General features: G+C 39.3%; 1 protein-coding gene across 1 annotated transcript in view; it reads right to left on the bottom strand.

Moving 5' to 3' along the window:
* The window catches only part of LOC306871582 (rho guanine nucleotide exchange factor 40-like), a 38126-nt gene that overhangs the window by 22387 nt on the left and 1920 nt on the right, over positions 1 to 13819 (bottom strand). The window contains exons 2-6 of the mRNA XM_079419643.1: positions 4912 to 5001; positions 4340 to 4447; positions 1897 to 2182; positions 477 to 1746; positions 75 to 301 (exon numbers count right to left, since the gene is read on the bottom strand). Coding sequence (XP_079275769.1) covers positions 75 to 301; positions 477 to 1746; positions 1897 to 2182; positions 4340 to 4447; positions 4912 to 5001 — 1981 coding nt within the window. The remainder of the gene's footprint in view (positions 1 to 74; positions 302 to 476; positions 1747 to 1896; positions 2183 to 4339; positions 4448 to 4911; positions 5002 to 13819) is intronic.

The raw sequence follows: 13819 nt of genomic DNA, 5'->3' as shown, positions 1-13819 counted from the left end.
TATGGAGTGAGCTATGACTTTAGCACTCAATGAGAGGCCACTTATGAGCATTAATTGAGACGATCACAACATACCTCCGTCTTTGGTTTTTGACTTTGCATCTGTTTCTGTGTCAGTGGCTGCTACACAGCCATTGCAGTCTTTGGATAATTTGGGAGGCTCCTCTGATTGGCTAGAATGGTTGATCGGTTGGGTGGCTTTGGGCGGGTTCTTCGAGTGAATTTGGTCACCCTTGCCTTTATGTTGTACACGGCCATTGGATTTGGTCTTCCCTTTGCCTCCTTTGGCTTTCCTTTTCCTCCTGTAGGAAGGCAAATTTATCTTTTTTAGTTATAAAACAGTTTGTATGTGTTTATAGTGGGTATGCTATTCCTTGTATGGGCAGTACTGAGTACAACAAGATTAACAGACAATTAAAACAATTTAAATAATTACCATCAACTATGTACTGGAAATTCACATTTACTTAACCATACCTGGGTGCTCTAAATCCACCTGTTTTTACTTCTTTCCCTCTGGGACAAATAAGGTTATCTGACTTTCCAGGACACCTTTCTTCGGTGGTGCTGACAGTACCTAATGGTGGCAAAATTGTATCTGTTTTCTCTTTACTAGTATTGTCTGAGTGTTTGGTCCTGCTTTGTGCACAACCTGATGAATCAGATGCATTTTTCAGGGAAGAATCTTGGAGAGACATTGTCCGTGTCCTAGATTCTCCAGACAATTTCTTGTTTATGTCTTCTGTTTCTACATTAACAGCCAAAGGGACAGCTCCATTATCTGCAGAAGTGGAGGGATTTGCTAATGTTGCAACCTCATGTCTACTGTCTAAAGTGCTGGCCAATGTTTTATCATCACAGCCACAGTGCGATCTTTGATTGTGGTCCTGTTGTCCGTCTTCCAGACTCTCTGCTTTGTTCTTAGCCACATCATTATCATCTGTGGAACATCGCCTGCTGGAACATTTATTTCTTTGACACTCTTCCCAGGGCAGGGTACCCCTAGTCCCATCTCTCTCTTTTCCTACCCCCGGCCTCCTCTCTTTGGCCTGACTGTCCATGCAACGGGATCTGCATTCGAGACCTACTGGGTCTCTAACACCTTCGTCAGAGTCCTGGAATAAAAGGGAATATGACCTTCTTTGGTGACCCAAATCAATGACACGAGGCAAGGGCCGCGAGGTAGCCAAGTCACTGCAGGAAACTACACCAACCATTCCGTTGTTGTTGCTATCCCTTCGTACCAGACTTCCAGCCCTAACACCAGTTTCAGTCTTCCCATACCCTCTCCCTTTTCCCTTTCGTAGTCGTATTGCTTTACCCCTCCTACAAAGGGGCAATGTTTTGGTCTTACATATTCCATGCATCTCCAGATAGCGCTGTTTAGGATCAGCACCACCATCTGGGCCTCCTCTGGGCTCTAGCAGCTCAACATAATCTCCAGCACCATCAGCTACAAAATGGTCATCACTGCTTCTGCGGAGGCATTCTAAGGCAGCCTCAATCTCCGCCTCGTTCCCATCTGGAGGCAAGTCATCCTCTTCATCCCAGGACCAGGAATCATGCTCCCCTGAAGAGCTGCCCCGACCAAGTCCCAAACCCCCTGATGACAAGTCAGTTTGGTCAGGATTGTCTTGGAGAGGATCAGATGGATTGTGGAGGAGTTTGGGATAGACCACCTCTTCCCATGGAATACGGACCACTCCGTCACATGTACTCACCAGACAGGTGTCCAAACATCCTCCACCTACATGGCAAGAAAGTTTGAGAAGAACTGAGTAAGAGGAAGATGGTCCACTTTGTGTATCATTCTAAAAAGTCAAACAAAAATGTCTTCCTAAATGTGCTGTGCCATATTTATACCATTGGTCTCCTTATTCCTCCATTTTTGTCTTACCTTCTCTCTTGCATCCACGCTCCTTGTTGATGCAATGTAGCCACTCTGAAGTAAACACCAGCGGATGCTGTGACTCTGGCACCAAGACCTCCTGTACATTCCTCCCACCAGGTGCAAGACACTTAAGAGCAAGGCGAGGACAACGTGTCGAGAAGGGGACCACCTGCAGGTAGAAGTCAGTACTACGCAGGAGTCTCCAGTCCAAAGTAGAGAGCTGTACTACTACCTTCTCTTCCAAACATAGTGGCCAACCAGAGTGCAAGAAGAGACAGCCCAGATACTGAGACTGAGAAAGAGACAGAAATAATTGTTACAAAGATAGTCTGTGTAATATCATAGCAGACTAACACAGTTGCACTAAAACCACAAGCCCAAATTTATTCCAGTTTGTTGCACAATGTTAAAACACTCAAACAGTGGAATACATCCAATACTAGGGCAGGCCATTATACTGGTAGTCATGATAAACTGATAGGAATTTGACAACCAGTAGAGATGTCTGATTATTGTCTTTATCATGGTTACGCTCACATGACATCGCAGTGTTGCTTTGTCATGCGGTTTTAAGCTTTGCGCTTTAAACTTAACTCAAATTATTTTAAATCATTCAAGCAAAATAAAACACAAGCAAGTTCTCAATTTGGTACAAGCATGCTGTTTTGAAAGACAATCTTCTATGTACACACACCTAAAGCACATGCACAGAAAGCTGCCTGTCACACAGCGTCAGTACTGAATTGAGTTTTTTTCCTGTGCCTTAACAGTCAAATACACAAAGATATGTCAAAATGCATTATTCATGTACTCACAGTTGGTTATGTCTTAGGTGAATGTAAATATTTGGGATTGGAAAGAAATGGAAGTGTGTCAATACATTATACCGGATCAATGCATTAGGTCTTAAAGTGACAGCAGCCTAGTATACCTGTTACTGTATGGAGTTAATATTATCAAACAACAAAAGAAAAAGAAATATCTACTCTTGACTGAATACATTTTGTGGGTTTGTCATTGTATATTTGATTCGTACAGTGAAGACATACAATGTTTTATTTTATGTATGATTTATTTTGCTATACTATACCTACATGGAAAAACGTGTTTATTTAATCTGTATCTTTGTTATATTGTATTTAATTGTCCTATTGCTCATTGTCCTATTGTGTTAAATAAGTTTAAATTAATTAGGATAGTATTTTTTTTGTTTGTTTGTTTGTTTTGCTGTGGTATAAAAAGTAAAAATTGTGAAAGAATTGTGTCATCTAAAATTGTGGTAAAGTAACAACCTTATTCCAAACAAAATGATGCAACACAACCACAGCCAATCAGTACACATTTGAAGTTTAATAATGAGAAATTTCATTATAAGCATGTCCACCAAGTGTATCTAGAACTGAACCGCTGAGAAGCTGCAAATAACTGCACATTCAGGATTCATTTCTCATTACCTCAACTTTGTGTGCATCTTTAAATATCAAATTATGTTACAAATTACACATATATCTTCCACATTAATCATATATATACACAAACACATATATATATCTCCTCCATTTTAAAGTGTTTACTTGCCTCACAACAAATCTTAACGTGGTTTCAAATGCTTTCTCTTCAGCATATACGGTTAATTATCCTATGACACGAATCCCCCCTCATCCGTGCCCACTCACAGGACCGAGATCAAATTATGTTCAGGAATCCACGCCCCTTCCCGCCTACATTATCCTTTTCTTTTTCTAAAACCCCACCCTCTGTTTTATGGTATGTAATTTACTGTCATTTTAAAAGACATAAAAGTGTCCTCAGCGCATCTGAAGAGTGATTGTGAAGTCATATTTCTTCTTCCTCCAGAGAACAGCCCCCAGTTTTCTTGTTTTGATTCTCCCTTTCTACCCGCTTTCTCAATGTGTCTGTTTATCCCTACCCCATTTCTCAAGCGAACACTCCTCCGGTCTTTCTCAGGCCCTCGTCTCTCTCTTTCTCACACACACATATGGTAAGAATTACAGCCATGACTCAACTTGAGGCTCTTGTCCCTGGCAGTTCTCGTAGCGACAATGAAAACAGAGCCGGCTGAGAATGTGTGTGTGTCATGTATTTATGTAAGTGTGAGAGAGTTTCATAGTGAACATTTTCCGTGTTTGTGAGTGACGTGTGTATGGGAAAAGTGCTAAGTGATTACAAGTAACACAAGTTACGTAATAATATTACTTTTTTCAAGTAACTAGTAAAGTAACACATTACTTTTTAATTTACAAGAAAATATCTGAGTTACTTTTTTCCCATTTATTGACTGAGTGCGCTGTGTGAACATGTTACTGTAATCCTATACTAAATGTGAAGGTTACTTTTATTGTAACCTTAACCCTATTTAGCCCTAAGTATGGTCAACAGTAATAGCGGTGATTGCCTTAGCAGCCACCACTAATAAGAGAACACTTACACATGCATGCTGCTGTAATCTGTGCAGAAGGTGTTTAGCAGGAATGAAGAAATCCAGCAGATATCTCAAGCTGTCGTGCTGATAGGTGGACTCGAGTACGGAGAACACCTACATGACACAAAAACACACAGTAAAGAAAAAATGGGACTGGCAGACTTTGAATGTTGGCTTGCTGAAGACATGAAGTAAAAAGGTTATTTAGTCCATGCAATTTTAATAATTAAGCAATGATAACTGTGATTCAGAGCTGAATGTTAAGGCTTGGGCGGTTTGAAATCTTCTAGTTTAAAAAGATTTGAAGTGTGGTTGCATTGGAAAAAAATGGTTTCTAGGTAAAAAATTGTTTTGTTTTTTTACATTTCTATTGTCTTCTACATGGAAAACCATAATAAGGTATTGCGCTGAATTTGGTAGGCATAACTTGAAAACTCTTAAGAGGAGTTACAGTCAGAAATTGTCAAAGGAAGTTTATGGGATACTGGGGAATTTAGTTTTTTCGGCTTTCGGAAAACCAACACGCCAATAGGTTAGAAAACTTGAAACACTGAGAAAGGAGAGATTGATGGTCTCACCTGAGAGAGGAGAGGAGGAGCGGTGCTTTCAAAAGGAGGGTAGAGGGAAGATAGTGCCCCCTGCACGCAGTCCTCTACCGCCTCTGAACCCTGAAACACAGATTATATCAACACAAGCTGATGAGACCATTCACATATTAGTCATCACAGCCGACAGCTTGCTCTACTCTTCCTCCCCACAGACACAACTTCCTGTTTTGTGTTCCAGAGAGCATCTAAAACTTCCTGTGGGCCAAATGGTCATCATGACCTTTTCAACAACGGTACTGAATACAGAAACTCTGTCTTGTCTGAATAACACACACCAATGTCGGGGATTATATATCTGACTAAAAGAAACAATGATACCAAAATGTGTACTTTTTCATCGGACACTTTTCACAGACTGTGATGACGAATTTCACAGTCATCAGCATTGTAAATCTTGCATTGTTTTGTGAATTTTAGATTTTTAAAAAATTAATTCGCATTTAGAACACTGTACTTTGTATTATATATTTGCATCAAATGACAAAAACTTAGCTAACACTGCCATGAAGCTGTTTCTAATTCAGTGGCTGTGGGAGTGATGCTAAATTAGACATTGTTCTCTCTTCTGACTGCCATTACCAAACTCTCTCTATTTTAATTTTTTCCTCTTTCTGAAAGTTGTAAAAACACTATTGTGGAGTTCTTCTTTTGCTATTTGATCAAATGTGAACACACAAACACACACACACAAAAAATAAAATAAAATAAAATAATAATATATATATGTGTGTGTGTGTATGTGTGTGTGTGTGTCCTTCATAAATTGTTGCACTGAATTTAGTGCAACGGTTTACATATAATATTACATTAGTCTGCTTGTGTTTTATGAATGAGGCCCATTGACACAAGCTTGGAGCCATCCTGAGAAACACGGCCCGACCAACACACACACACACACACACACACAGAGACTCTAATGTTTACTTTACTGCTGTTTTGTCGTCATAGCAACTCTGAACATTTTCCTCTGGTTTATTTTTTCACTCTTTCTCCATCGCCCCCTTCCCCGGCTTAAACACTGTCTCTCAGGAACTGCTTCTAAATATCATCTGCTCGTTCATTCTCGTGAGTGTCTACATTCCACCGCAAGCGCACGTGAGCACAGCTTTACAGAAACTCACTGATCTGATCACAGAGAGTGAGCAACAACACCCGGACTCTGTTTTAAACATTCTCGGGGACTTTAATAAAGCAAATCTCTCCCTCGAACTGCCAAAATACAGACAGCACATCACATGTCCCACCAGAGACAGTAATATATTGGATCACTGTTACACAACGATAAAGGACGCATATCACTCTGTTCCACGAGCAGCTTTAGGACTCTCTGATTGCTGTTTGGTTCATCTTATTGCAACTTACAGGCAGAAACTTAAATCTGCAAAACCTGTATTAAGATCTGTTAAAAGATGGACTAACGAAACAGAGCGGGATCTACAAGCCTGTTTCTCTCTCACTGATTGGTCTGTTTTTGAAGCCGCTGCCATCGATCTGCCATCGATCTTATATCAGTTTCTGTGAGGATATGTGCATTCCTACCAGGACTCATCTAACTTATAACAACGACAAACCATGGTTCACTGCAAAACTCAAGACAGCTCCATCAGGACGAAGAAGATGCTTACAGAAAGGGGGATACTGTCTTGTACAAACAGGCCAAATACACACTGGAAAAGGAGATCAGAGTGGCAAAGAGGAATTATTCTGACAAGCTAAGGAAAAAATTCTCTTCCAGTGATCCGGCTTCAGTTTGGAAAGGTATGAAAGATATCACCAGTTACAAGTCACCATCCCCCAGCACACTGGAGAATCAACAACTGGCAGACGACTTGAACGAGTTCTATTGTCGTTTTGAAAAATCACCCCACACCCGCCCTGAACACCTCTCCACACAACCAGTCACACCTCCAGCAACCCTCCTCTCCCACACACCTACAATTCAAATCAGCGAAGAAGATGTGTGCCAGGTCTTCAGAAAGAACAAAAGAAGGAAAGCACCAGGCCCAGACGGTGTGTCACCAGCCTGCCTAAAAATCTGTGCTGACCAGCTGGCCTCCATCTTCACACAGATCTTCAACAGATCACTGGAGCTGTGTGAAGTCCCCTCATGCTTCAAACGCTCCACCATCATCCCCGTCCCAAAGAAACCCAAAATTACTGGACTTAATGACTACAGACCTGTGGCTCTAACGTCTGTAGCCATGAAATAATTTGAAAGACTAGTTTTGGATTATCTGAAGGACATCACCGGACCCTTACTGGACCCCCTGCAGTTTTCCTACAGAGCAAACAGGTCTGTGGATGATGCAGTCAACATGGGACTGCACTTCATCCTGAAGCATCTGGATAGACCAGGGACTTATGTGAGGATCCAGTTTGTGGACTTCAGCTCCGCTTTTAACACCATCATAATGGAAACACTTCAGAATAAACTAACCCAGCTCTCCGTCCCCACCTCCGTCTGCCAGTGGATCAACAGCTTCCTGACAGACAGACAGCAGTTAGTAAAGCTTGGTAAATTCACATCCAGCACCTGCACCATCAGCACTGGAGCTCCTCAGGGCTGAGTACTCTCCCCACTGCTCTTCTCCCTCTACACCAACGACTGCAACTCTAAAGACCCCTCTGTCACGCTCCTGAAGTTTGCAGACGACACCACACTGATCGGCCTCATCCAGGACGGTGACGAGTCTGCTTACAGACAGGAGGTTAAGGAGTTGACTGTCTGGTGCAGTCTTAACAACCTGGAGCTTAACACGCTCAAAGCTGTGGAGATGATCATGGACTTCAGGTGAAACCCCCCTGCTCTCCCCCCACTCACCATCATGAACAGCACTGTGACTGCAGTGGAGTCATTCAGATTCCTGGGCACCACCATCTCTCAGGACCTGAAGAAGGATATTCACATAGACTCCATTGTCAGGAAGGCCCAGCAGAGGTTGTACTTTCTTCGCCAGCTGAGGAAGTTCAACCTGCCACGGGACTTACTCGTTCTGAAACAGTTCTACTCTGCCATCATTGAATCCATCCTCTGCACTTCAATAACTGTCTGGTTCAGCTCAGCTACCAAATCTGACCTCAGAAGACTACGGAGGGTAGTCCGGACTGCTGAGCGAATCATTGGTACAACCCTCCCCACTCTCCAAGAACTGTACTTATCCAGAGTGAGCAAAAGAGCTGGTAAAATCACTCTGGACCCCTCACACCCAGCACACTCCCTCTTTGAACTGTTACCGTCTGGTCGACGCTACAGAGCTCTGAGCACCAGAACGACCAGACACAGGAACAGTTTCTTCCCTCAGGCAATCCATCTCATGAACATGCAACAATAAACATGGAACACACAACTAATTAATTATCCATTCACCACACTCACTTATTTTATTTTTATTTCTCATTTCTAATTTGTACATACTTGACCTGTACATACATAGTTGTCTATATTATATATTGTGTTTTTGCTATTTTGTACATTGCCTATTTGTATATTTGTATATTATTATTTTATTATCTGTGTCCTGTCCTGTTGCTGTATTTCTGTTGCACTGTGGAGCTTCTGTCACTATAACAAATTCCTCGTATGTGTAAACATACCTGGCCAATAAAGCTCATTCTGATTCTGATTCTGATTCAACAATTACACCGAAGCGTCTTCACAAAACACATATTATGCTCTCTGAAGTCTCCCACTCAGTGAGCAATGAGTGGAATAAACAAAATATGAGGGAAAAGAGAGAGCGAAAGTCAGCCAGGAAGGCCAGCGTGTTTGGGGTGCTGGGGAGGGGGGAGGAAAGAAAAACAAACCGAGAAGGAAAATGGCAGGAAAGAAAGTAAAATGAAAAAAAAAATGCAAGAAAAACAAAATTAAAGACAAAACGAGGAAGAAAAATTATAATTTTTAGGACCAAACGGTGAACAAGTCACATGAGGATAAGCGAATGCACATACTGAAATTAAGCTGGAGAAATAGATAAACATATTGCCCAGTGTAAGAAAAAGAAAAAAAAAACACCAGTATTATATTTCAGTTAGCTAGTCATATCTAGGTTGGAATCTTTTCACTTTTGCATTTGCATTTGCATCAGCTCTTTATCTTGGAACTTGTGTTTTAACTGAAATACACCACAGAATGATTAGTGAAGACAGAATACTTGCTATCAAACTCCATTCAACACAGAAACCATCGAGAGCACATGCATCATTTCTTTATTTTTATTTTTTGTTATTATTAAAATGTTGGCAAGAGAAACAGATTTCAGGTCTAGAGGAGATTTCAGCAAGTACCAATTTTGTCTCAGATGTTTCTAATAAAGTGCCTAAAAATGCACAATGAGTCAACTGTTAAAGTAAAACTACTGAGCTACAGTGAATGTTGCATAACATTTGCTCTCAGAGCTGTTATTGCTAACTAAACTAAATCCATTAACAAATTGTTTAGCTAACTAAAATAAATGTAAGATGAATTACTGAAACATAAAGTATACAAATAAAGCAAAAAATATCTTAAAACATACTAATAACAAAAGCACATAAAAATACTGTATATATAATATATATAACAAAGCAAAGATTTGTCCATGTCTATATTCCTATATTAGCACTATATCCCATGTCCTCTGATACGTACAGTATTTATTAAGTAGATAGAAAAGGAATCAAATAAAGAGAGCTAGTGTTGGAGGGTCAAGTTATTATTATTATTATTTTAATATTAAATAAATATAAAATATGTAGATAGATTAGAAAAGGATAGACAACGCTAGATTTATTTTTTTGTTTGTTTTGTTTTGCTATTTTTATTTTTTTTTCAGATTTTCATAGTACTATTTGTTTGGATCTCAACAGAAGTCATTCTCACTCACATAATGAAATACTAGAGAAACACTTTTTTTGGAGTAACTTGTTCTGGTTTGTAATGACTTGATGGAGAACTGCTGCATGATTTGTTCTAAAAAATGTTGGTCTAAAATTCGAATAAGCTCTGTCTTGCTCATTTTAAACACATTCTGTGTCAGTACCCACTGTTTCAGATGAAACTTATTTATTCAGGCCATCCTTAAGACTGACTAACTGTTCAGACAATCCAAGTAGTCAGTTTAGGAAGATGTGTCATTTTGCACATCAGGTTGGGAGGAGGTTCATGAAATATTAATATTATCTAAAAATGTCTTCTTCTGTTTTATCAAACTTCTGTAAATGAGGTAAATAAGGATCCACATCCACAGCACAACCTCAAGCACAATATAACACCGGCGGCATGTCATTGTTCTGCTCAACTTCCTCTCTTTCTCAGCGGCTCCTAACGGAAGAGTCGGTCGAGAGAGATACAGTGAGAGAGAGAGAGAGAGAGAGACTGCTGAAGAGCAGAATGATAGAATCCAGATGCAAGCAGATGAAAGAGAGAGAAAGACAGACGGTGAATGGAGGAAGAGAGCTAGAAAAAGGATTCATGAGGAACTATTTCCTCTTTCTAAGAGGAACTCCACACAGAAACATCTGATCCAACAGCTTCTTTTGTCTTAGATCATGAACGAAGTGGAAGTGCTAGCGGTTTCTATTCGAAGATCAGGAACTTAGGAACTTAAATGTGACTCGTATCTCCTACTAAAGGAAACCCTAATTCAGGCCAGAAACAGTTTACACACTTATAAGCAAATACTTGCTCAACACATTAAATACATCATGTGTGTTACATTATCTTATAAACATTGCATTCAAATTAGATTTGAAAAGAAGTATCTTTTGGTCACCAAGGCTGCATTTATTTGATCAAAAATACAGTAAAAACAGCAAAATTGTGAAATATTACTGGAATTTAAAATAGCTGTTTTGTACATACTGTAAGTATATTGTAATATGTAATATTTTCAGCATCATTACTCCAGTCTTCAGTGTCACATGATCCTTCAGAAATCATTCTAATATACTGATTTACTGCTCAAGAAACATGTCTGATTATTATCAATGTTGAAAATTTGATGAATAGAAAGTTCAAAAGAACAGCGTTTATTTGAAATATAAATATTTTGTAAAATTATAAATGTCTTTACTGTAATTTTTAATCAAAATATTGCACCCTTGACGAATACAAGTATTCTTCTTTAAAACAACAACAACACAACTCATTGACCCCAAACTCTCGAACAGTATTGTATCTATTAAAACGGATGTGTTACTATTCAGGCAGCTAGATATATACAGTATATACAGGTACATCTAACAAAATTAGAATATCATGAAAAAGGTCAATATTTTGTGTCACTCATTTCAGAAAGTGAAACCCATATATTATATAGATTCATTACACATAGAGGGAAATATTTCAAGCCTTTATTTCTTGAAATTTTGATGAGTATGGCTTACAGATAATGAAAACCCAAAATTCAGTGTCTCAAAAAATTTGAATATTACATAAGATCAATAAAATAAGGATATTTTAAACAGAAATGTCAGGCTTCTGAAAAGTATATTCATTTCTATGCACTCAATACTTGGTAGGGCCTCCTTTTGCATGAATTACTGCATCAATGTGTCGTGGCATGGAGACAATCAGCCTGTGGCACTGCTCAGGTGTAATGGAAGCCCAGGCTGCTTTGATAGCGGCCTTCAGGTCATCTGCATTGTTGGGTCTGGTGTCTCTCATCTTCCTCTTGACAATAGTTCAGGTCAGGCGAGTTTGCTGGCCAATCAAGCACAGTAACACCATGGTCATTGAACCAGCTTTTGGTACCTTTGGCAGTGTGGGCAGGTGCCAAGTCCTGCTGGAAAATGAAATCAGCATCTCCATAAAGCTTGTCAGCAGAAGGAAGCATGAAGTGCTCTAAAATCTCCTGGTAGATGGCAGTGTTGACTGTGGACTTCAGAAAACACAGTGGACCAACACCAGCAGATGACATGGCAGCCCAAATCATCTCTGACTGTGGAAACTTTACACTGGACCTCAAGCAACATGGATTCTGTGCCTCTCCACTCTTCCTCCAGACTCTAGGACCTTGATTTCCAAATGAAATACAAAATTTACTTTCATCTGAAAAGAGGACTTTGGAGCACTGAGCAACAGTCCAGTTCTTTTTCTCCACAGCCCAGGTAAGACGCTTCTGATGTTGTCTCTGTTTCAGAAGTGGCTTGGTAGCTCTTTTCCTGAAGACGTCTGAGCGTGGAGACTCTTGATGCACTGACTCCAGCTTCAGTCCACTCCTTGTGAAGCTCTCAAAAGTGTTTGAATCCGCAGTACTTGACAGTAGCTTGATGTCAATGTTCATCTTCTGGATCATTGCCAAGTCAGCAGTCTTCTCCATTATTGTGGTTTCAAAGAACAAGAGATACCCGGAATTTATACTGTAGAGATGGTCATTAATTGAAACTCAATTATAAATATTCTAATATTTTGAGATGCTGATTTTTGACTTTCATGAGCTGTAAGCTCTAATCATCAAAATTAAAACAAACAAAAAAAAGCTTTTGAAATGTTTTACTTTACATGTAATGAATCTAAAATATATGAAAGTTTCACTTTTTGAAATAAGTTACAAGAAAAAATGAACTTTTTCACGATATTCAAATTTTTTTAGATGTACCTGTATACAGTAAAACAAACAAACAAACACACACACTAGATAGATAGATAGATAGATAGATAGATAGATAGATAGATAGATAGATAGATAGATAGATAGATAGATAGATAGATAGATAGATAGATAGATAGATAGATAGATAGATAGATAGATAGATCAAACACTCACATTCCTGTACTGGTGTTGTGTGTTTCAAGCCTTACTTGCCTTCACAATGACTTTGCAGTGGACAACAGATCTGTCCAATAAAAATGTCTCACTGTAGGGTGATATTTTGTGTGCATGTGTGTATCTACAGTGGACTCAAGAATTATTTGGACACTTAAGCTTGTTTTGGACACACATAACAAATATCTGAATATCATTGCACAATAAATATCAAAGTGAGAGTCAACTGAAAACAAAAAATACCAGAGCTTTTCTCCATGCTAACTTTACTACTGCTTAACTACTTTACTATACTAGCTTTTCTTCAACATGTTTTGTCACTGTCTGTGACTCATCTGGTGTTCTGGTGATGTTTAGTGCATGTCCTCAGGTTCACACAGGTGTAGTAACTATCAACGTGATCCACTAACCATCACAAAGTGCACTGTATCTATTGTGTTACCATTTCTAATGCAACACACTCTTTCACCTGTGCGGACTCAAAATAATCTGCACTTGGTTTGATGGTTTGTTATCTAATGCAGTGATATTCAGACATGTTTGAGTGTAATATAAGTGCCACAATATATAAGCAATGTATGTTTATGCTCCTATTTTATTCTGCAATCCACTTCTGCTCTAGCTTATGTACTAATATTATTTGTAATTTATATATTATATTAATATATTATATTATAGTCATTGTGCACTATTAATATTATTGGCTCTTATGACAAATTGCTTGTGACGTTCTTCATTTGTGGATCTTCATTTGTTCATTTTGGATAAAGCATCTGCTATATTAATACATGTGTGTATTGATGTGTTTTTCCATGCACTCTCACCTCTCCCAACTGAAAATGAATCATCTCCCTCTATTTCAGGTCTTATGTGGAAATTGCAACTTCACCCAAACCACCGTCAGGTCTTTTCATTTTTCTCAAAGTAAAACAGTCTCTCTCTCTGCGTCTCTGTCTCTGTATATCCAGCCAGACGGCTCCACCCTGTCCCACACACACACCAAACACTGGCAGCAGCTCACTCACTTCAGCATTCGGCCCTCATCTGTGTCTGTTATTATTTGTATAATGCTGACAGATGGACAGTAACACGCGTCTGATGCAGGACGTCCAGAACACTGCAGTGACATCATC

This window comes from Barbus barbus, assembly GCF_936440315.1.
Source record: "Barbus barbus genome assembly, chromosome: 1".
Taxonomy (NCBI): Eukaryota; Metazoa; Chordata; class Actinopteri; order Cypriniformes; family Cyprinidae; genus Barbus; species Barbus barbus.
Note: the sequence above shows the minus strand (reverse complement) of the source record. Positions and strands in the feature narration are given on the sequence as shown.